This window comes from Tachysurus fulvidraco, chromosome 9 (assembly GCF_022655615.1).
Source record: "Tachysurus fulvidraco isolate hzauxx_2018 chromosome 9, HZAU_PFXX_2.0, whole genome shotgun sequence".
Classification (NCBI taxonomy): domain Eukaryota; kingdom Metazoa; phylum Chordata; class Actinopteri; order Siluriformes; family Bagridae; genus Tachysurus; species Tachysurus fulvidraco.
This window is the reverse complement of record NC_062526.1, coordinates 6,567,551-6,593,698: the sequence shown is the minus strand read 5'-3', so window position 1 is coordinate 6,593,698 and position 26,148 is coordinate 6,567,551. Positions and strand designations below refer to the sequence as shown.

General features: G+C 39.5%; 1 protein-coding gene across 3 annotated transcripts in view; it reads right to left on the bottom strand.

The window, feature by feature from the left end:
- The window catches only part of pdzd2 (PDZ domain containing 2), an 84,682-nt gene that overhangs the window by 50,545 nt on the left and 7,989 nt on the right, over positions 1–26,148 (bottom strand). For 2 of the 3 annotated variants that reach the window (XM_047818663.1, XM_027162803.2), the window contains exon 2: positions 13,358–14,256. In XM_047818663.1, the coding sequence (XP_047674619.1) occupies positions 13,358–13,866 (509 nt within the window). In that variant the 5' untranslated portion in view covers positions 13,867–14,256. Of the gene's footprint in view, positions 1–13,357; positions 14,257–22,319; positions 22,428–26,148 lie in introns of all 3 variants that reach the window. The other variant, XM_047818662.1, reaches the window with a different exon arrangement.

The following is a 26,148-nucleotide window of genomic DNA, read 5'->3' as shown; positions in this document are numbered from 1 at the left end:
ATTTCTCTGTTCTCAGTTAGTCCTGGTACATCAGACTAGACATAATAAATAAAAAGCAGACAAATTAAACAACATCAGAACATTTCAGGAGGCAGTAAAACTGTCCAGTTTCAGTTCAGCTCTAAGGACAGACTGACCAGCACCGTGCTATTTATTTAACTAAAGGTGCCAACGTTTTCTATTTTCATTGGTATTTGTGATTCATTTAATCATGTTTTATGTACCTAAGCTTTCTCTGAGTGCTTGGAGCCACAAACAGAAAATGCAGCTACAATCAAACCGCAACAGAGATTTCGAGAACTTTCTAGAAGATTAGCAGAAGATAATAACATACCAGATTCTTTACAAATGACAGGTCTTGATCAAATGTACATAAAATACATTTTTGGTTATGTTATAGTCTCTAAACATAAACTAAACAAAACCACAGCCTTAAAACATTTAAATCTGATCTGCAAATCATTCCTGAAACTGAAAAAGGTTTCCTGCATTACAGTGGCCGAGCATCCACACGTCTGCGTCTGATGTCTGATAGATCCGGTCAACATCAACCAACAGTTAATGCAGCAAACAGCTTGCTATCAGATACTAAACATGACCAATTAATTGAATGTATACCGTGTATTTATGTGTGAAACCCTGAAAAGTGCTGAATGTATATAAACCAGACACCTGCATTGTTCACCAGCTAAATGTTCTCCTTCACCATCAATCTACGACAAACTGCAGTCCAGATTGATTTAAAAGTAGAGATTTTCTAAGTGTTTAGTTTTAAACCTATTTTTATATTGAAAATACTGTCGTGCTGCCATCAAGTGGACAAAACAAGTACAACATGGGGGTGTCAGTGCCTGCTATTGAACCGTTCAGATTGTATTGCTTGGAACAACTGTTACAACAAATGATGTATATTGAAAATACATAAAATATAAAATAACAATCAACAATAAGTAAAGAAACTGACAGAATCTTCCTGAAAGGAGGCCGAACGTGAGATTGAAAGACACAAACCACTACGAGTTCATTTGTAAAAGTCTATCCTTTCCAAAAATACTCAGTATTTTTGTTTTAAGCCTTCTAAAATAGAAATAAGGCTTTTAGGTTTAAGTTTTTTCACAAAGATAACAAAGGTTTTGCTTTCTGTAAGGAGAAATGTGGCAATAAAACATGCTGCTGTTAGGAAAAGTGCTTTGATAAAAGTTTGTGATATTATCATTGTTGTGATAAAATATCTTCAGCATTTTAACAACAAACGAACCACAGAAGGAATATTATAATATATTCCTAATAGTAATTTAACATTTCTCAGAAACATACACTTAAACAATGCAGCGATATTTACTATGAAATTCTTATTTATAACATTAATAATATGGTGCATGCTGATTAGCAGCTAAAGACACTACAGGGATTTTAAAACAAGGATTTTGGGATTAGCTTGTCTTAAAAGTCTAAGAAAAATGAGCAGCATTCTGCCTTGCGGAGGATTTTAAAGCATAAAATTAAAAGTAAAGCATGAAGTTTGCTCGTGTGAAAATAACAAATGAAATGCCACTGCTTCCCAATTATATTTACTTAATTTATTATAACTCACAACCTGTTTGTGGCTAAATGTTTTGGATAAGTTTTTAATACAGCTTAGGGTGGGGGTGGGGGTTGGGGGTTGGGGGGGTTGGATATACTTTCATTGTATCTTCAGTATTGGCACAACTGGAGGAGTTTAGATATAAAAACGAATAAAAAACGAGTTCTATACTGATATATACTCAAATTTACTAGGTTAGGTTGCTATGGAAACTACACAACAAGGTGCTCGATTCTCACTGTTTTAAACCTTTTTTTAATTGATTTTATCCAATAAGAAGAAATTATGATCGACTTCCTAATGAATCCCTTTTTTTTTTTACTTGATCAGATTATTTCACTAAATTAGTTTAGTCACAGAAAGTTCAGCTTTGTTACTGAATTGTACTGTTGTGTTGCTGGAACGACAGGTACACATATACATCTTACTGTTTCCAAACCACTATCGCAGTGTTGTGTATTATATTTATTACTGTCACAGAATATCTCACTTTTGTTCGTTTCCTGCCTGAAAATCCCTGAGTGTTGGATTATTTTCAGAACATTTAGCACTAAGGATAAAAATTTAGACATGCCGTATGTTATAAATGTTTATATGTTTTGATTAAGATGGCGTTTTGGAAGTCAACCTTAAACAGAGTAACTTACAAGTTAATTTTATACAACTGAGGATTTAGGTATAAAACTGAGATGAACTGAGACCAAAATATAAAATTGAGATAAAGTCACCGGCCAAACTGAATATTTATTGAAAAATGAACTGCAACTGATTTGTAATGTTCAACCTTTTTCATATGGAAACAAACTTTAGTTTTGCTTAAACACAGGATCTGGATCAATCAGAGCTTGATATTACAAACAAATGTGAAATAAAAGACACATCAGTGGTGTTCATGTCGCAAACTTTGACCATACACTTTTTGACAAACTCTCCCTCATTAAAGTTCCAGGCAGATTTTGCCGTCTCTGCTGCCACAATAAAGCTTTACAGCCTTTACAGCAGCTTCACTTTTTATTTTGCTTTCATGAACATAGTCTGCCGGGAAACCAGACTTTTTTTCATCTCCTCCGCCTTCTGGAGCTTCTGCTTTACATCCAGGTCCTTATACTTCTCTTAATGTTTCGTTTCATAGTGTCTTCTTATGTTAGAATCTTTCGTTACAGACACTTTAGCTCCGTTAGCACACAAGACAAACAGGTCTGTCCTTTATATTCGTGAACAGATAATCTGCCTCCCTCCTGTCTTGAAAGCTCCTATTGTCCATCTTTCGTTTGGCCATTTTTGTGGAGGGTGAATTAACTTGCCCGATGTGACTGTAGCATGGTTGTTAACGACTGTCAACAGAGAATGATGGGCACTTGCTGTTCGTGACTACGCATCAATACAGTGGCAAGGCATTCTGGGGATTTGTAGTATTAGCGGAGCATGTGGCTAGCCAGCTGTAATGCACATCTGATATGATCTCTCGGGCCAAATACAGCAGGCCAGAGTTTGACACCCCTGATTTAGGGCCTTGTACAAAGGACCAGCAGTGGACACTTTGCAGACCTGGGATTCGAACTCACAACCTTCCGATCGGTGGTCCATCACCTTAACCACTAATCCACCATTTCTAGATCTGAAATATCTCTATCTGGAAATGCTGTACGAATACAGTTGGGTTGTAAATACAAAAGAATGTATAAATGTATCTGTGCTACAAAACGAGGATCATTTTCCTTTAAACCGAAACACGTCTCACGTCTCATATTGTTTGTCTCTGTGTTTTCTGGGGTTTAATAGTAAGCATCAGGGTCATTTTTATCGTTCATCGGCAGTGTGCACATTTTAAAAGCCGTGAGCTGCGTCAGGAAAAGGAAGAGCGTGAAATGAGATACGGCTTAGTGTGTGTGAGAGAATCGATCGAGAAAAAGATCGATTTTGTCTTCTCTGGAAAATTTCTTCTTCTCTGGACGCAGAGTATCCATGTTTTTCCAGAATCCTTTCAGAATGTCTGCACTTTTAACCAGAACTCTTCCCTGAGACCTGTGTAAGTGCTCGAGTCTGTCATGAAGAATCACCTCAGTCTGTTAACACCTGAAGATTTACTCCGTAAGGCGGCGGGAAATGTGCAGATCATCAAACACCGCTAACGCCAGGGAAACCATGTCTACTTTCACTCTCGTTCGTCAAGCGTCCGATAGATATTACCCACTGCAGTCTGGCTCATGAAAGAATGACGCAAAGGAGAAGAGTATGAGCCTTCAAAACAAATAGTCCTCACTCACAGAGGAGCTTTAATGTTAAACAGAGTGTGAGGGGAAAAAGAGGTTTTGTCAACCGCAGCATGCTAGCAGAGGACGCGCTTGGCCATGAGGATAATACACTTTCTAATACGCTCGTATTGTGGTTTTGGAGAAAAGAAGACTGAAAAAAAAATTAACAGATGATCTCCTGCAATTAACTCACTATGGAGTCATGGGATATGTGGAACGGTACATTACAGGCCAAAAATCTTTCATGGAATCTTTCTTGGTATGAAATATATTTATTACTACGCTACAAAGCATTTGACTTAATGTCTATAGCAAAGGTCTTTGATCGATTCCTACATTCTTTCCACATGCACAACATCTCCTTCTTCAGCTTCAACAGCAGCCCGAGGTCCACATTGAGATGTTCCTGAACGCTTGATTAACAGAATAAAGGTCAGTTTGTAAACGGTTACAAGCTGGCAGAGAAAACATCAATAAAGACCAATGAAATGTTTCGCAAATTCAACTTATACCTTTGGTAAATTGTTTTAATTCATGTCAGAGTTTTCCTGAAAATAAAACCTAACTACATTCATTCATTTTCTACCGCTTATCCAAACTACTTGGGTCACGGGGAGCCTGTGCCAATCTCAGGCGTCATCGGGCATCGAGGCAGGATACACCCTGGACGGAGTGCCAAGCCATCGCTGGGCACACACACTCTCATTCACTCACACACTCACACACTACGGACAATTTTTTCCAGAGATGCCAATCAACCTGCCATTGACTGGGGAGGAAACCGGAGCTTATTACATAGCTTGACATTAAGCTTAAGCTTATTACATAGCTTGACATTAGCTTGACATTAGCAGGACTTACTCTGAATCTTACCATGTCTCATCTCAAATCAAATCAAATTTTATTTGTCACATACACATACAGTCATGGCCAAAAGTGTTGGCACACGTGAAATTTTTCCAGAAGAAGTATTGAAAAGTATTGCAATTACACATGTTTTGTTATACACGTGTTTATTTCCTTTGTGTGTATTGAAACAACACACACACAAAAAAAAAAAAAACAGAGGAAAAAGCAAATTTGACATCATTTTACACAAATCTCCAAAAATGGGCCAGACAAAATTATTGGCACCCTTAACTTAATATTTGGTAGTACACCCTTCGGAAAAAATAACTGAAATCGGTCGCTCCCTATAACCATCAATAGGCTTCTTCCACCTCTCACCCAGAATTTTGGAGCACTCTTCCTTTGCAAACCGCTCCAGGTCTCTCATATCTGAAGGGCACCTTTTCCCAACAGCAATTCTAAGATCAGAGTACAGAGTACGACATGCAGTGAAATACTTTTTTGCATCCGTCTGGTATTCAAACATAAAAGGAATGCAATTAGGGATTAAAATTGTCGATGTGGCTGACGTCTGATTTTTACTTGTCTGATTCGTTCGACCCTCCCGATATGTTTGGGCTTGATACTGGCACTGACAGTTAGTTCTTAAGTGTCTGGGTTAGTTCAGTCAGGACCACTTGAGTCAAAATAAAGCCAATTCTTTCAGACATATATTTAAATTTTATTTGCAAGATTGTTAAAATTACATTTGGCGGAATGGCTCGGTTCTGAATTCCCCATCCTTTTCATGAGCTCCATGAAAACTAGTCAGGGAACAACAGCAGCTTCTGGGGACGGATCTCCCATTTAACTGGGAAAGCAGCAAGACAAAATCCCCCCATTTAGAACAGAGCCCACATCAGTGACAACAGAATGACACTGATTAAGTTCAACACAAAGATTCAAGGAGGAGCTAGGGGAGGAGGTGGGTTGCAGCAATGCGGAGGAAACCGCCAAGCAGGCAGGCTGAAATGCCTTTAAGTAGAGCGCCCTGATTGAAAGGGACCAATTGAGCGCTTAGGAATCAGATCAGCTGATGGGACTGGGTTAGACAATTAGTTGACAATCAGCTGATAGCAGAGCTTGACTATGTGGCCTGCCTGAACTGATGCTGATAGCTATATCTTTGTGCACGGGAATCGAACCCAGGATGCAACGATGAGAGTGTAGGACCAGTAGGAGGCTTGCATACAGAGAAAAATTTCTAGAATTATGTTTTCTTTGGTACTGAATGTGGATTAATGAGAAAAAATTATTTAAACGATTGTAGTATCGGGCTGCAACTTACTTCCACTATACACACACACACACACACACACACACACACACACACACACACATATATATATTTATATATATATATATATATATATATATATATATATATATATATATATATATATATATAGAGAGAGAGAGAGAGAGAGAGAGAGAGAGAGAGAGAGAGTTCTACATACATTACTGTTATGATAAAGTTCAGATCTGTTGAATAAACTCTACCGGCTGAGATCATCACAGTATCATTGTGGAGAAATATCTTATTTTTTTCCCCCTTCCTGTAAAATTGTCATCTTCCTTTTCCCTTAGAAAGTTTATAAAAGTGCTATCATGAGATTTACAGATTTGTTTCCTCTCTGGGCGGGGGGGGGGGGCACGGTGGCTTAGTGGTTAGCACGTTTGCCTCACACCTCCAGGGTTAGGGGTTCGATTCCCGCCTCTGCCTTGTGTGTGTGGAGTTTGCATGTTCTCCCCTTGCCTCGGGGGTTTCCTCCGGGTACTCCGGTTTCCTCCCCTGGTCCAAAGACATGCATGGTAGGTTGATTGGAATCTCTGGAAAATTGTCTGTAGTGTGTGTGTGTGAGAGAGTGAATGAGAGTGTGTGTGTGCCCTGCTATGGGTTGGAACTCCGTCCAGGGTGTATCCTGCCTTGATGCCCGATGACGCCTGAGATTGGCACAGGCTCCCCGTAACCCGAGACATTCGGATAAGTGGTAGAAAATAAATGAATGAATGAATGAATGAACGTTTCTTCTGACTGTAAAGCACGACGTAAAGAAGGATGGAATTTCCTGCAATGTTTGTAGTATTGTTGATAGAATATATGTTGCGGTTAGCACGATACAGCACATTTATTTAAACCGCTTCCATCAGATATTTATATACAAAACGTTCAGAAATGAGTGGAAATGAAAGCATCTGTATTGTATTGTATTGTAGACTCTGTATTGAGGCCTGCAGCATGTATGTCTTTGTGAACATCTGACAGAAAATGTGTGGCTGGCCAAGTTCACCTTCTTAATGAAATGCTCCCTGCCAGGTTGCTGTGGTTCATTTTAAGCTATACCCAAGGTCTCTGGAAAATCTTTTCAACCGCTCTTAAATGAGTACAAGGCCACTTGAAACCTGCTTGGATGCTATCGATTGTGGTTTTGGCATTTAGAATTAAAACTATTCACATTTCCTTGACGATTTCTCTGAAGCCGGTTTTCCGATATTTGGAAAATAATACATCATGGTTTTCGAGCATGATTTTGTCTTTGGTGTGTCACTTGCTGTCCTCATAAAGCTCGCGTTCTCGAGCATGTGGAGAACACTTTGCACAAGCTGAGCTATTTTCCATGCTCTGTACATACAGCTGCTGTGCCAGGCTGTAAAAATCAGAGTAAAAAAAAAGGCAGGACTTAGAAAACTGCAAGAAGACACGTTTAACTAGAGCTTTTTGTAGGGCTACAGTACGTTTCTGGGCTGCAATCTTTAAGAAGAGAGGAAATAGATCTTCATTAGAAATAAAGAAATCTCACTGTTGGGTGGTTACTGTCACACTGAGACACGATGAGACAAAGGCGAGTGAGGATCCAAATGCAGTTTAAAGTTTTAATGAACAAAACACAAATGAACAGGCAGGCAACACGGAACAAAACAGGAAACGGGAACATGAACAAGAACACACCACATACCAACAACGACCAACACCAGGGAAGTGAACAGACAGAGTAAATGTAGTAAACAGGAACCAATCACAAAGCAGAGACAATCAGAGACAAAGACAAAACACCTGGGGAAGAGATTGAGTGCAAGTAGAGCCCATGGTAACAAATAAGTGGGCGGGGCCAACAATTAACAGCAGGACAAGACAGCAGACAGAAACAGGGCAAAAACACGGACAGACTTATTACAGTTACGTTCGGTGCCTTGCTCGAGGGCACCTCAGTGGTATTGCTGGCCTGAGACTCGAACCCACAACCTTAGGGTTAGGAGTCAAACTCTCTAAGCATTAGGCCAGGCACATGTATGCAAAGGTATTCGATGCCAGAGTTCTCAGGCTCAAAGATCGCAGACATGAGCACTATTATCCTTTCCATAGCCATACCACTGAGAACGTGTGGCTAGTTTTCTGTTCTCTTCTCCTCCAATCTTTAATGTAATCTCTACAAATCGTCGCTATCGGCTCTCAGAAATGACAATTCTGACAATTCTGACATCTCCCAGGTAAAAAAAAATAAAAAAATTCCGTCCATGTATATAAGAAACAGACGTGTGTTGGTACTGTGCAGGACACAATCGTGATGTTTGGTCTGTTTCCAAACACTGCTGTGTCGTGTCTGTCAGAGATATCTTTGCCTGCTGCAGCGTTGTTTTTGTCTTCTCTATTCTGAAACACTGCTGAGGAAAACATCTTGTGCAGGAACTTCCTTTTTTTATTTATTTATTTTTTTATACACAGTTTGTGTGCCCTGTCCGAGAGGAGGAGGACGTCTTATCATATACAACAGAATCCGAAGGTCTGAGATCATGAGTGAAAATGTTTCCATCGTGCATTCTTGCCTAAATTAGCACGATTTTCATTACGACGTTTGATGTGGTCAGAATCCCAGTGTGATTGCTTCAGTGCCTCATGCCAGCACTGGTTTAGTTTCAGACTCACCTGATTCTTTTAGACCTTGGTGCATTAGTGTTCATCTAAACGAAGAACACGACGTGACTCCTGATATGTTTATTTTATTATTATCTTGGTATTATTATGCACAGTAAAGCATCTTATTTCTTCTGTTTCCTACAATGTTCACCTGCTGCTCATGAGAAGTTTGGGTTTTGGAACTAACATCATGTAAACATGGCTAAAACACACAACACACAGGTTACTTTAAGTACGAGTTGAGTTCAAATTCTTGGAAATCGTGATGTAATTCCAGTGCAGCCCAAACTCGCACCACCTCCAACAGGTAGTCTCTGTTTCAGAGTTATGGCTGATAAAAAAAATACACACTGTACAACGACCCAGCAACTGAGGCCTACATCACAGGTAGCGACCATGGAGTTGGGGGCTTCATCTACACCCTACAGATCTAGAGGTCGGCTCTACCTCTCTGAAGTAGAAACAGATTACTGATGCACTAAAGTCCCTAAAGCAAGATTTTCTAAGTGCGAATCTCCAAACCAAACAATAGAGCCGACCTACAATCAGTGAAAACACAGTTGGCAAAAGACAAAGCCGCTGTGGATTGCACTCTGGTTGCACTCAAAGGTACAGCGTGGGGACATGGAGGAGTCACTCTCAGTCTGTACTGATGACACTCGCACACTTAACCGCTAAGTTTGTCTTATTGGAAAAAAGTGAGGACCTTGAGTCTCGGTCACGACATTAGGATAGTCGGGGTTTCAGAGGATAAACAATAAAAATTACATTACAATGCAGGACATGCCGTCGATGGGAAAGAAAATTGTTTATTAATTTGATCCAAGAGCGTTTTTTTTTTTACTTTGCTTTTACGCGCCTGCTTGTAGTCTTTCAAAAGTGCGTCATCAGCTGTCTGCTTTATTTGAACAGAGAAGCACAGAGTCAGTCAGAGCTGGAGGCATTTATCTATAATGGTAATCGTTAATATTAAATAAAAATAACATTTATCGATTTGGTCTTTGTCTTGTGAATATTAGTTTATTAACGACTGCATTAATTGGACACACTGTTTGTAGAGAATGCACACATACTGTACATGAACTGATTTGATTCGAGACTGGCATCATTACATCATGCATAAAATTTTGGTGTCCACTTTTGCCATTTAAAATAATACCATAACTTTTGGCTTACTATGTAGTCATATAATATATAATATAAAACTCTTCTTGTTTTAAATTCTCACTGAGGGCTAAAACCCCTAAAGATGACATCCTAGAACTGCCCCTGACTTCACCCCATCCACAGATCACAAGGCTTGACTCACTGAATGGTTTACTGAGAACGAAAATCATGACCATGGCCGTTACACTCACCAGATTTCCATCAGGTTGAACATCTCCGTGAGATCCGATACGTTCTAGACATCATTGCGAATCTACCATCTTGCTGGCTGTGTGATGTTTAGCAACTTCTGAATGATTTAGATTTTTTGACACATGTCGAATTTTTTCATTACTGTGTGTTTGTTTAAAAGCCTCCAAAGCATTTCGGTGTAAAGGCCATGTCATGTATGATGTCCGCACTGTAATGCAGTCGGTTTAAAACTGTTTCCGAAGTGGAATACTCCTAAAAGCCATTGCCTACTGCTGTCTACTGCTAACCATTTTATGATTGATATGGGTTGGGTTTGACGAAGGAGGCAATTAGGCCTGCAATAAATGGACACAGCTCTGTGGTTGCCAGATAAAAACCTGTGCCAGTTCCCACAGTACTTAAATTCAGCCACAGTGGGTATCTCAGCCTGAGCAGGAATGAAAGACGGGACAGTCGTTCAATCAGTGGCTCTTTTCTAAATCCATACAGTTGTGGGGGAAAAAATTGTTAAAAATATCGGAATTTATGGACACATCTACATGAATGGCTCGCCTGGAGGAATACATCCTGAACCAATAAAAAGGGATTTCAGGGGACTGTTGTTGAGCTCGGAAGAAAGCAACAAGGTGTTTCACGTCAATAATTACTAGAAGGCTCAGAACCAAACCCTTTAACAGTATGTGCACTGCTCGACTGGTCCCACCATCACTCAGGCAAGTATACTACAAGACTCTTTTCTGTTCTGGTACCAATATATATATATATACAATATAATATATAATATATATATATAATATATAATATATATACAATATAATATACAATATATATATATATATATATATATATAATTCATACTGTACATAATGGGTAGTGCATTGTAAATATGTCTAGTAGTACACTGTGTGTACTGACTATGTACGAGCACATTGCATCCTTTCCACATTTTCCGCATTTGCACATTTCAACTGCTACTAAGCATTTTGCACATTTTTTTAACCTGTTTGTAAATTGTTCTATTTCTGTTTCTTAACTACTGTATGTGAATGGTTCTGCAAGTTCTGGAGCTCGCTCCCAAGAATTTCACTCACCATGGCACATGTGCTGTTGTAATGTGACAATAAAGTTGACTTGACTTGACTTGACTTGAAGGTGGTGGATTGAACTTCCCCTAGGGGTCCAATTTGCGGTTGAAGACCTACTTATTCAGGAAACACTTCAACTTGCACTTCTTTCTCTATCTTTTGCATTTATATATTAAAAAAAAAAAAAAAAAAAAAAAAAAAAAAAAAAACATTTGAAACTTTTTCATTGTAGATTTACACAATGTTTTAAACTCATGGTATCTGAAATATGTAACCTAGTGAACCAGCATTAATGTATCCAATGATAGAGATATAAGCACTTATGTACGTCGCTCTGGATAAGGGCGTCTGCCAAATGCTGTAGGAACTGTTTTTTGTTTACTGTCTTTTGTGTACTGTCTTTTTTGTATTTTGTGTATTGTCTTGTAACCTTTTGTCTGCACTGTCTTGTCCTGCACTGTCTTGTCTGTCTTGTTTGCATTGTCCTGCACTGTCTTTTGTCCTGCACTGTCTTGTCTGTCTTGTCCTGCACTGTTTGCACCAGGTTGCACAGTTGCACTTTATGTGGCTAAGACTGCATGTCCTTTGCCCTGTCTTTGTTTTATGTAGCACCATGATCCTGGAGAAACGTCGTCTCATTTCACTGTGTACTGCAACAGCTATATATGGTTAAAATGACAATAAAAGCTACCTGACCTGACTTGACTTGAAATGTAAATGTAAACGTAAATGTAAGTGAATATCAATGAAAAGGCAAATTACAAAGTATAATATATTTTATGCTTGTTAGGCTGCAAATCCAACTCTTATGGTCCACTTTAATTACAGTAATCTGTCTGGAAGTGTGGCAAGAACACACCTCGATGGTGAAAATGGACGGCATTACGAATTCTGCGAAAACGCCAAATATTTCAGTGAGAAAAACCCAGTTGATGATAAATATAACTTTTGACGATATGGGTCAAATCAGCAACGCAGGATGAACATGTCCATAAGCACTCACTCACTCATTTTCTACCGCTTATCCGAACTACCTCTGGTCACGGGGAGCCTGTGCCTATCTCAGGCGTCATCGGGCATCAAGGCAGGATACACCCTGGACGGAGTGCCAACCCATCGCAGGGCACACACACTCTCATTCACTCACACACTCACACACTACGGACAATTTTCCAGAGATGCCAATCAACCTACCATGCATGTCTTTGGACTGGGGGAGGAAACCGGAATACCCGGAGAAAAATATGAATTGCATATAGAAAAATATGCAATGTAAACACCTCTATGTCATCTATACAGGTAAAGGGGCATCAGAATATCCAAAGATACTGTATTAATTCCACTGTAGATAAATAGTGAATGCATTTCCACTGGATGATATAGTACCAGAATAAAGGTATGGATGTGTGTTGTTCCCACGGCTGTCTGTGTTCCTTATTAAAGCTTTCAGGATCCGACGCCATTCTAAAAACTGTCAAACACTAAAATCCACATCTTTCTAAACGGCTCACAAACCTTTACTTACGACTACATATTTTTATCTGGACGAGCAACAGAAACCGCATTTATTGTGGCAGTTCATCAAAATTGTGTCTTCTTTTCCTAGACACTGGCACCATCCAACGTAAAAACCCTTCCAAAAAATGCCACTGGCTAGAAAAGGAGTTTTTTTTAAAAAAAAGAAAGCATAGACTATAACATGATACTTATTTAGGATGTGTAAAGAACACACTAGTGGAATTTACCACAGGAAACTTTTATTTAGTGTCTTTAGTAAGGGCAAAAGGGAACAGGGTCCACTATGTATATCAAGTAAAAAAAATTAAAAAAAAGATAAATGATCTGTGTGTTCAAGTTATAAAACAGATAGCCGGCTGAGCGGTACTCGAAGTCATACGATCCTCAATACACACACACACACACACACACACACACACACACACACACACACACATTGAATAACAATAATTGAATTCTGTATAAATTTCCACAGTATATTCTAATCTTGTGTTGTGTTGATTAGCAACCAAAGCTTTTCATAAAGACGCAAAATTGTGTAGCAGAAGAATAGTTTATTTATTTATTTCATTATTATGTACATTATTAGTGTAATAGTTTTGAGCACTCTGGTTTTAATTGTGCCTTATAATAATAACATCCTTTCTCATGACGATGTCATTGTAACATCCCTCTTGTAGCTTACTGCTAATGTGTGTAAGGAAAGTTCCTAGAGTAACTAACAGTAGAAATCAGATATCAGATATCCTACCTGGCTCCGGTGACGTCCACTCCGACCATCAGCTGGCCGTTGAGGGACAGCAGCTCGTCCCGCAACTTGATGTCGCCGCATTGTGCTGCGGGACTCTTCTTCTTTACCTCTGTCACCCAAATGCATCCAACATCTAACACGGGGCCCTTATCGCTCTTGCGCCGCCTGCGCCGCACCTTCTTCTTCCCTTCAGGATCGCCGAAGATGGGAATGTTCCCGAAGCTGAGCCCAAACTCAGTGCCATCTCCTTCAGCCTTGCTTAAACAGATGTCCCGCACCTCTACGTCCACGTCGTCCTTAACAGTGCTGCCATTGCATGTGCGACCCTCGCAATCTGTAAAGTTCAGCTGGATGTACTCTACCAACTTGCGGACTGCAGCCTGACATGGTGTAGCTCTGCCTGTATTCTTCCCATGCTCATCCTCCTGTTCCTGCTCCCTCTGGTTCACCCTCAGCCAGCTCTCCAGCAGAGACAGATGACTCAGCGCGTTTTCCTGGGTGATGGGCATCCTAGCTGCTGCTGGGCCTGCCTGGGCCTTCCCTGCATGGTGGGTTTAATGTTTTTCAATTCTGGGATTATTAACAGATGGGTGGGTTCAGATAAACAAAATGGTGCTTGCCTCCATATGACACAGATGCCCCTCAGACTTCAGCACCGACATCCCTTAATGTTACATTTGGCCTACGAAGGACCATGATGTCATCGATCCAAAAAAAAAAAAAAAAAACGAAGACGGGGAGGGTCTAAAAAGGCTTTTAGACTATGAGGGGTAACTAGAGAATGTGTGGCATTAACAGGCTTCCTTGGGTCCTTTTAAATCCAATTTCCAGACCAGTAAAAGCAGGAGTTCCTGACTGTAGAGCTTAGATCCTGACTTTCAGGCACCACAGATATTCACCTACAGAACAGAAAAGCAGGACTGGTATTAGATATTAGTACGAATAAAAAGACACGCATATATCTCCTTGTATACACTGTACTACTCAGCTGTATAAGATACTAATCTGACTCATTTGCCAAAACACTATCCAGATGTTGCACTGGTGCAAATGAAGCTCTTTTTTTGTTTTGTTGTTTTTTTTGGATAGATCTGCAAACCACATTTCTGACATTTTTTAACTACGCGCTCTGGACTCTGACCACAATCAAATTGCTACTATGGGTATGTTCTCAAAATAACATGCGTTTGTGCCCTAGAAAGCCACATCCACACAGCACACAGATGCACTTTGCTAATAATCAAACACTCTTACATGCCTGTAAACAGAGCGTTAGTCTGAACAACATTAAGGTTAGGAGTTTCCTTACAGGATATAGTATAACTCTGGTACATTACTGGCCGTTGCTTAGAATAAAAGATACTGAACACGATACTGTTTACATACGGTGTGGTATGCAGCACTAAAGTGTTTGGTGTGTTTGACTTAAATTCATGTCAGGTATCTCAGTGTGAATCTAATAATCAGTGACCAAAAAAAGAACTCAAATGTTACAAAAATACAGCAATAATAATAATAATAATAATAATAATAATAATAATAGTAATAATAATAATAACGATGATAATAATAATACTTAAAATAATAATAATAATAATAATAATAATAATAATAATAATAATAATAATAATAATAATCAGCATCAGCATCAGCATCATCATCATCATCCATAAATCAACACACACACACACACACACACACACACACACACACACACACACACACACACACACACAAACACACACATAACGCCGTCAGCAGTCTCCAGTTTCTGTGGACTATAAACATGGCCGCTCCGGACTACACTCTTCCTGTCTCTTCATCTTGAACATGTTTGCTGATTTGGAAGTGCTCGTTATTTTTCTCCCAGTAAAATTGTTACTACTGCATTTGTGTCCAATCCTACAGCCTAGTTTTACTATCCCTGTGAGGACCTTCAGTTTACACACCTAAATGCAATCAAGACCTCAAATAACAAATTCCTTTGGCTTCAGTTTTTAAAAACTTGTTTTTGGAAATCTATGTTTTCTTTGTGGGGATCTAACATGTGTCCCACAACATGTCTAATGTGTCCCACAACATTCAAACTGTCACATATTACTGTCCTTGTCAAACTTTTAGATAGAAACACACACACACCGTGGGGGAAGTCGTGGCCTAATAGTTAGAGAGTTTGACTCCTAACCCAAAGGTTCGAATCTCGGGCTGGCCATGACAGAGGTGCCCTTGAGCAAGGCACCGAACCCCCCAATTGCTCCCCGGGCGCCGCAGCATAAATGGCTGCCCACTGCTCTGGGTGTGTGTTCACGGTGTGTGTGTGTTCACTGCTGTGTGTGTGCACTTTGGATGGGTCAAATGCAGAGAACAAATTCTGAGTATAGGTCACCATACTTAGCCGTATGTCACGTCACGTCACACACACACACACACACACACACACACACACACACACACACACACACACACATTTACGCCTCTCTTTCCATTTCTGTTTAAATGTCTTGTGCAGCAACATCCGGCTCTAGAAACCCTGAGTCATGTTTAATCGAGTTTAAACATGCCATTCATTAGCACTGACAATGTTTTACAAACTAAAAAGAACGATATACAAGGCTGGATTGGATCTGGACATCGAGCTCAGAGGCTGATTTACTGTTTTTTTTTCTGGTCTCTGACATTATATTTGTTTACAAACAGCCGAAGGCTGCACAGAAACTCCAACGTTCACTCAGAAGCACTAAGTGACCCCCTCCTGACCTCCTCCAAGTCGCAGGCTGACTTTTTTTTGGACTGAAATATGACCGAAAGGACGGTGATTTCCCTGAGCATCACACATTAATGTACATGAGAACCCAAAGTGACAAGGATTTTTCTCAACAACCACCTGACCATGTAACTGAAGACCGGCTTATTCACGTTCTACCTGCAGTGTACTAAATTAAAACTCTACGGCTTTAAACCCTACAAACCTGAACACTTTAAAGTACGCAGATCAAATTCATAAAACACGCATCGGGAACCTCTGCTAGGGTCGTTAACTTTCATCCCCTAGACTGGAGAAAATCTCTGATACAGCTTTAACTTGTCCACGGGAATAAAATTTCAGAATAAATACTTTTCCTGTTACCATTTTTCATGTAGTCCAGAGCGCTGACGTAATGAAAGCTAAAAATAAAAACTGATGCCATAATCTCAACAAATTCCAGAAAGTAAGACGTTGCAAAAAAAAAAAAAAAAGAAGACAAACCTACGGTGTACAAATCCAGAGATGGTCAGTCCAAGACCGTTTGTCACACTGTAAGAATGATCTTTCTGAGTCACTCTGCTTTTCCCATTAAAGATTCAAACTGTGGATGTTCTTTTCACTTGCTACAGTATTGAACTATTTGTGCTGTTTTGTCTTCCAGGATTGTGAACTTGTCCTTTTTTTTTTTCTTTTTTCTAAAAGTTTTTCAAGTTTGAGTCTTTCAATCTTAATGCAGCGGTTAGAAATGCAGACTGACAAATAACAAACTTGGGAGCCAAATGCGGGAGAAACGGTTTACTTAGACTTTTCTAAAGTAGGCCTCTCCAAATCCCCACTAATCACAGAGAGCATAAGCAGAGAAGCTTTGAAGCAGCCCCCACCGCTGCCCTATGGGGTTCTGCCCTAGCGCCGAGGCAAATACATGATCTAGACTTATCATTATGGGCTGGCTTCGACTTAGATTTCATCCCTGTTCTGATATGATAAACGTCGTCTTCTAATTATACAGGTAACGAGTTTCGGTTGTTAGGAGAACTGAGAAGGTAAAGCACTAGGATGTCTGACACGTGTGCTGTTCCTGAGAGACGAAAAGAAAGGGGAGCGATGTGAAAGTGCTCCAGATATGTACAGTGGACATATCTATCTATTTATTTATTTATTTATTTATTTATTTATTTATTTATTATAGGGACAATGCATATTAATAAACATTTCTGTCAATATGCCAGAGTTAGCCAGATGGCTATTTTTTCACCTGTAGCCCCAAAACAGATGATAATAGTCACCCTAAAACAGATAAAAGTAAATAAAAGTACATATTGAAATAACTATAAAGCTACAATACATTTAATATTAGCTACGATGTACATTAGAAACACAAGACGCCAGCGATCAAACAAACATCAGACAAATACATGAACATATACACACACGATAAACAAAAAAAAAAACATCGGGGGAAACAAGAGCAGGTCAAAAACTAAGCTAATGTTGACAGCTCTGGTTAATAACGAACCAATTCTTTAACTGGATCTTAAATGCACTCTGATGTTTATAGGGGTAAAAGGTTCCACCGAGTAGCAGCTCGAACAGAAAAAGCGGTTTGGCAGATTACACTTTTCCTAAAGGGACCGATACGATCTCCCCTCACTGCACCTCTGGTTCTACGATGATCAGCTGTTCGGAGGTTGACAAACTGATGGAGGGGAGGGGAGGATAAACCATGAATAATTTTATAAACAAGACATAGATTTGAGAATTTTACCATGTTTTATCCCAGCTTGGTAATCTATATTTTTGTAATATTGGACAATAATGAGAAATGTTTGATTTCTTATCCAGAATTTTTACAGTTCGATTCAGTAGCCTGGGCACCTGGGACAAGTAGATTTTTATACCCAGCCGCATTGTAGACTTTTATAAGGATAAGTCATCAACGTTTTTTTTTCTCTTCACGTGTTCAAAAACTTGAGAAAGGGCAAAAAAAAAATAAAACTTACTCTTGATTGACATTTCAAAACAAACATTTCTATACGGTATGATACGGTATGTACATTTCAGAATCAGGAACACGGTGTATGCTGAAAAACGGACTGAACCCAGCAAAACAAACCCCGTATACTTCCTGCACAGACAATGTGTGGCTGGCTTTCAAAATAGGATGCAACTGTGACTGATTGTTACAAGCTACTTAATGCCATCTATGAACTTCTTGTTAAAACTGTGATGATATTGTAACAGCGCCTCCTGCGGTTCTGGAGCACTTGTATACAATGGCTAGGGTTGCCACCTTCAATACAGAAAAATAAGGGACGCTTGCCGCAGCGGGGGACACACTCCTCGGGGCCACGATGACCACAGTCCCGATGGCGTGCCAGTGGTGGTATATCATAACTTAAAACATGTATTCATAAAAATATTATGATTGATACCAGCAGACATTATAATAAGATATCTGCTATTGAAATCAGTGTGAACAGATGTACTCAGTCTCTCACTATCACAAATTAAGTGGTCATGTTGAATACACAGCTATGACAATAATAAATATATGCCAACAAAGTGTGACTGTGAACACAAAAAATAGGCTTTTGGAGGAACTTGTGAGTTGTGAACCATATTTTATTAACTTATTATTAAATTAACAGATCCATAACTTAGTAATTAGAACTTGCAAAAGATCTTCCATGCACATCATGAACATAATAACATCAGTGGATGTATGAAACTGTCAGAGCTGGACAGTGGGGGGAATCTGGAGATGCCATCGTTTCATATGGATTTTCTGTCACTCTGACTCTGTCAAAAGTCCCGCCCACCTCTGACTCTGATTGGCTGTGATTCATGGCCCGTAACCATAAAACAAACCAATCAAACCAATCAAATAGGACGTGTCTCCACACAAAGCTGGTGGGGTGATTTGCATGGGATGCTGTATAATGTAGACCTATGTAAAATACGGGACAGTCATTTTGCCTGTAAATACGGGACGATTCCGTATTTCACGGGACGGGTGGCAACCCTAACGATGGCCGGTACAAAAGTACAAGAACTATGAGCTCCTGTAGGTTTGTGAAGGTGTTTTGTCATCATGTAAATACCTTTTCTTTATTCTGAGGCCTTGAAGAGCGGCGCAAAGCTTAATATCAGCAAAATATGCTGTTTCCTCACAGGTAAACATTTTTATGGAAAATAAAGACGGTAAACCTCACACGAGGTGGCAGAGTTTTGACTTTGCTGGAACTGTTAGACTTGTTTGTGTCTGCATGATTAAACTCAGCTCAGTAAAGGTACATTAGGTACCATTTTTAGGCTGTTGCACAGCTAAACACAGGACTGGGAACAAACCGGAGCTACTAGTTTGTCAGTGAGGGAGCTAATGGACTTTTTGAGCTAATGGACACTTGCATGGACAATATTTGTTGAAAGAGCATCAAGTATAGGTATCTATTTCAGGTCAGTAATGTATCCTGTGCTTTCACCCACACCGTTGTCTTAACAGGTTTCATGCTTTGTTACCACTATATTCCATATGAGTACATATTATTAGTCTGACTTACTGTAAGTGACAGGCTGCCAGATGGGATGTTAGGTCAGAGGAAAGCCCTAGAACTAGCTGCTAATGCTAAGGGTACAGATGGCACTGGCACAAACTGAGACCAATCTGCTCAGATCATGGTATGTTAATTCAGCACATGGTGAATAAGCAAAACCCCTAGCACTCATCCCACAAAGAAGTACTGGGGGTAGTTTGGATGGCCAGTGGTACTCGGGCCAATCGCCTCAGCTTAAGGCAACATGCGTTAATCACTGGTGTCTGCTACTACAACAGCAGTAGACAATACCATGATACGGTATATACTAGCAGTAGACAATACCATGATACGGTATATACCAGCAGTAGACAATACCATGATACGGTATATACCAGCAGTAGACAATACCATGATACGGTATATACTAGCAGTAGACAATACCATGATACGGTATATACTAGCAGTAGACAATACCATGATACGGTATATACCAGCAGTAGACAATACCATGATACGGTATATACCAGCAGTAGACAATACCATGATACGGTATATACTAGCAGTAGACAATACCATGATACGGTATATACTAGCAGTAGACAATACCATGATACGGTATATACCAGCAGTAGACAATACCATGATACGGTATATACTAGCAGTAGACAATACCATGATACGGTATATACTAGCAGTAGACAATACCATGATACGGTATATACTAGCAGTAGACAATACCATGATACGGTATATACCAGCAGTAGACAATACCATGATACGGTATATACCAGCAGTAGACAATACCATGATACGGTATATACTAGCAGTAGACAATACCATGATACGGTATATACTAGCAGTAGACAATACCATGATACGGTATATACTAGCAGTAGACAATACCATGATACGGTATATACTAGCAGTAGACAATACCATGATACGGTATATACTAGCAGTAGACAATACCATGATACGGTATATACTAGCAGTAGACAATACCATGATACGGTATATACTAGCAGTAGACAATACCATGATATGATACGGATTATACATTTTCATTCTTACTTCTCTGTTAAACATTATAGAAGTTGATTTATCATTTATTGATGTTGATATATCATGTATTCCTGCCACACACCCAATGGGACAGGCTCTAATTCTTCTGAGACCCTGCAAAAGATAAAGCTCTTACTAAAGTCGAATGAATGAACAAACCTGAAATTTTTCAAAACATTGTGCTTGCTGGATAGTTCGTTGGTTGAACAGGTTGGTGTCATTTATTGACAGTATAAGCAGTATTGGGGTGAAGTCGTGGCTTAATGGTTAGAGAGTCTGACTCGTAACCCGAAGGTTGTGGGTTCGAGTCTCAGGCCGGCCATGACTGAGATGCCCTTGAGCAAGGCCCTGAACCCCCCCAACTGCTCCCCGGGCACCTGTGTGTGTGTTCACTGCTGTGTGTGTGCACTTTGGATGGGTTAAATGCAGAGAACGAATTCTGAGTATGGGTCACCGTACTTAGCCGTATGTCACGTCACTTTAAAGATTGTTAGCCTGTACTTAGCACTGTGAGGGTGAGGGTGAGACCGATCGACCGGTGAACTCCAGATCAGTGCAGTACTCTGGATATCTGAATGGGAACAGTGTGACCGCATTGGTCAGTGTAAAGTGAGACAGCCTTTGTATCCTCACTGGGAGCGATGTCCACCCCCTTCCTTCTGCACAGCGACATATGGCCACGTTGCGGCCGTTTTCGGACGTTTCTAAATGCCACATGTCGCACACATGTCTTCATTTGGAGAGCCGTGCTACAGTACGCACATCAGAAGGAATCACTTTTAATTGACTGCCACATGAGAGCTCTTCATTCAAGTCAAATGAGATTACTACTTAATACACACTTAACACTTGGCAGATGAATAAGATGAATATCATGAATAAGCCTATAGAGCGTTTACAGCCTGCCTATAGAGAAAGAAAGCTATGCACTTTACACATAACAAACTAATTGAAAACAGTCTACCTAGAGATCTCGATTCGGACCGATTCGGACCAATCTTTTAAAGGAACAATACGTACTGTATATTTATAAAATTCTACGTATAAAATTCTAGAGCAACTGATGGGTGAAAATCGTTCTTGATAAAGTGCTAGTTGCGTATATCTAGTTTCATTTTACACATTTAGCCAATGCTTGGTCAGTAAATTGGCATTTAATATACAGCACATAATAAGAAATCTTATTTAAGACTGACTTGGTCCTTCGCACGACCGGTGGGTGTTTGAGTCTTATCCTGATTTTCCTGATTTTTCTGTAGCCTTAGCGAGGACCGTTACAGCTGATGAGTTCAGTCAATGGAAGGTGAAGAAGAAACACTGAATATGAGAGACTATTTTAGCGCTCTGTGTAAAGCAATGCGTTGCAGTCTGCAGAATAGACAGATGTTTTTAAATCGAATTGCATTGAAAAACGACTCGATTCGAATCAATTCAAATGAATCAAATGAATGAATTCTTGCAGCCCTGACATTGCATAAAAGAAACTTCACTTGTAATGATGACCTTCTTATTTACTGTAAGTCAGTTTTCAATGCACCACCCTGTGTAAAATATGTTTACTGGCTTTTTATTTATACAAATTTAGTGTCTTATAGCCCTTATAGCTCTGACTTCTTACCGATGATGAATCGGAGCAGGGGCCAGACATCGTGATGCGAATGAGTCTTTTGATACGTCACACACGAGCCTTTCTTCACTGTTCACCACACTGGGATGCTTTTATCATCTGTAATTAGTGAGACGAATAAAGACACATTACGCACACTGTTACCTGGAGCCATGCTGTCTGGCATCTACTGCACACCTGAATGTCCACTCACTCGTGATGAGAGATTTGTAGGGCAGGAAAAAAAAAACTCTCTCAGGCGTCAGATATTCTGTCGCAGATATTGAAGGTGTTTCGTGTTCCAGTGCTCATGAATCACTGAGGGCTTTGTTCAGAAGCATCCCTTTGTGTCTACTATAGCAAACATCTGTGTAATTTACACAACTAAAGAACCAGGTGTACAACCCTGGTCTTGAGCAATGTCTCTCTGCTTCCTAACACACAATAAAAAAATATTCTTTTTTCATTTACTAGAATAGATTTCTTTTTTTTATAACTACAGCTCTGATAAAGCAAACGGAGGTTTCTTGAATGCTTTCCGATCGGCCTTATAAAATGAGCCTTTATTTTTGTCACATTTACATTAAAGCACAGTGAATGTCTTTTCTTCACATATCCCAGCTTTGTAAGTTGGGGTCAGAGCGCAGGGGCAGCCATGATACAGCACCACTGGAGCATTTAGTGTTAAAGGTGGGGTGCACGATGTTTGAAAGCCAATGTTGACATTTGAAATCACCTAAACAAACACACCCCTAACTCAAAATTGTGTCACCCCTGTTTTGATAGCTCCGCCCCTCACATACATACGTAACCCAGGCAACTATTATGGCGCAACCTGCTGGGGCAGCTGGCCGAGGGGGTATTTTTATCAATAAATGAACTCATTGAGTAATACAAATGTGTTTTTGTAGTACTGTGTGTTGTACCTTGAAAGGTTTGGCTCCGTTTCACGCGGAAGACGACGTTCAACACCTAGAACCCGAGGCAGAGGTAACGACAGGTATCCGCCATGTCAATGTTTCAATCGCTTACTGCTAATGTCAAACATGTGGACTGAACACTCTCTCTGCTGCAGATTGACAAGATACGCCCCTTTCTGCTAATTGGCTACATGGTTGTTTTGTTTCTCAGCCTCGACTCAGTTTTCTGAAGAATTTTTCAAACATTGTGCACCGCACCTTTAAGGGCCTTGCTAAAGGGCCCAACAGTGTCAGCTTGGCAGTGCTGGGGCTCGAATCCTTCGATCAACAACCCAAAACCTTAACCTAAATCTAAAAGACCTAAATTAAGGAGCAACTTAAGTGACAAATGATTATTTTTAGGATTACATGTCATTACCTGTACTCGATATAGGAAATGGCTAAAGATTCTAGCACTTTTTATCAGTGACGTAATTAAACATGATTAAGAACCACCCACCGGTGGCACGAACAACTGACTCGAAAAACTTTAGACTCAACGAGTTATGAAGCCTAAGGGGATCTTGTGAACATAAAGAAAAGCAAAGGAAAAGGAGGGTAAAAGCAGGGAATGAAGATAAAACACAAACAGAGGGCCATTTCCAGTTGAATTTGGGAGAACTGTGGGGGGCGGCTGGGATAAGAGAGCGAGACACACAAAGATGTCAGAGGTGAGCCAGTGTTGGAGAAAATAAACCCTCATTCATAGCTCTGAGTCCTCAGTGGAGACAATACAGGCCACTTACACTGCCTTCTCATATGTAAATGATGCCCTGTGCAGGGTGCAGGGTCTGAAAAAAACCCTTGACTAATCAACAGCTATCGTACGTTTAATTTATGTTTCTCAAAGAATTGTGGGAAAATACTTCTGAATGCTCTTCAAATGAACTGTTGTGTGAACAAGCATGCGCTGATTTCCAAAAGACGCTACGTTGCTGACATTTCGTTCGATTCATGACGATTCACGCGACCGCATCCGAACGGAACGTTGCGAAGGTACGACTTACTTAGGTTCACACTAGCAAATTGTGCATGAAAGAGCTGTAATTTCAGCATCCAGAAACATTTTAACTGAGATTTCCAAATTAATTATCAAGTTTTTGCCTGACAAAAATATCACACCATGATTCTTTAAGGTATTTCTACAATATACATATCATATACATATCATGATATTTTCTCACAAACTGTATGGACTAGAGCCACGTTTTTAAAAAATGTCAAAAAATATTACAAATAAATACAGTAATAAATCCGAATAAATTTGTAATTAACAAATGAAATGAAATTCAATTGTAAGTAAGCATTTTTATAATTAAAAATAATTACATTTATAAAACAGAAGTTACACAGAAAAATATTCTTTTTACAGTTAGAAAGAAAAAAGTGTCCAGTTGTTGTAAAAAATTACAATTGTGAATTATTATTATTATTACTATTATTTTATTTATTTGTTTATTTTTACATTTTTTGAAATTTTTATTTATTTTTTTTTAACCTCAGAGGATTGTATAATATATCACCATAATTTAAATCTGGACTGCTCATTGGATAAGGATCACTGGACAAGCAACAGTTATTACACATCCGGAAGCGATTTATACACCTGCTAGTGTAAATGATTGAATATTTTAAATGTTTACAAGGAGACATACAGTACAGTACATACACATCATTATTCACATGAAATCAATAAAACCCATCGGTTTCTTTCCATTTGTAAATACTGATATTTGTACAGATATTTAAACACAATATTTTTGTTCAGTGTGCTCACTATGACTATACGTACATACACACACAACGTACATACACATACGTACATACACACAGATGAAATAGCTAAATTGTCCAAATTAACTGAGTGCGTTAAAGAGATAAAAGAATTGATGAGCTGTAATTTTCTGTTCTTAAACTCCGATAAGAAAGAAATACTACTTATCGGTCCAAAAGCCAGTACATAGAAGCTTTCTCAATTCAACTTCCATTTAGAGGTATGTACTGCTACTACCAGCTCGACAGTGAAAGACCTGGGTGTTATATTAGACAGCAACTTGCCTTTTAAAAATCATATCGCCCATATTACAAAAACAGCCTTCCTCGACCTTAGAAATATTGCCAAGCTGAGAAACATCCTGTCTGTATCTGATGCTGAGAAGCTAGTTCATGCGTTCATGACCTCTAGACTGGACTATTGTAATGCATTACTAGGTGGTTGTCCTGCATCTTTAATAAATAGGCTATAGTTAGTCCAAAATGCAGCTGCCAGAGTTCTCACTAGGACAATATAACCCCATCATATACCCCCCATTATATCATCTCTACATTGGCTACCTGTTAAGTTTAGAATTGATTTCAAACTGCTGCTACTTACATACAAGGCTCTTAATGGTTTAGCTCCCATGTATCTAACTGGTCTTTTAACATGTTATAATCCTTTGTGCTCTCTGAGATAAAAAAAAAACTCTGGACTTCTGGAAGTTCCTACTTATAAGTCTACTTAAGGCAGTAGAGCGTTTTCATATTTAGCTCCCAAACGTTGGAATAGTCTTCCCGATAGTGTTCGGGGCTCAGACACACTTTCCCAGTTCAAATGTAGATTAAAAACCTTTTGTTCTATGTTTATGTTCTGTAAAGCCGCTTTGAGACTATGTCAATTGTAAAAAGCTCTGTAGTATACAAATAAACCTGAATTGAATTGACACACACATACATACATACATGGGCAAGTCGTGGCCTAATGGTTAGAGAGTCTGACTTGTAATCCAAAGGTTGTGGGTTCGAGTCTCAGGCCGGCCACGACTGAGGTGCACTCGAGCAAGGCACCGAACTCCCCAACTGCTCCCCGGGCGCCGCAGCATAAATGGCTGCCCACTGCGCCG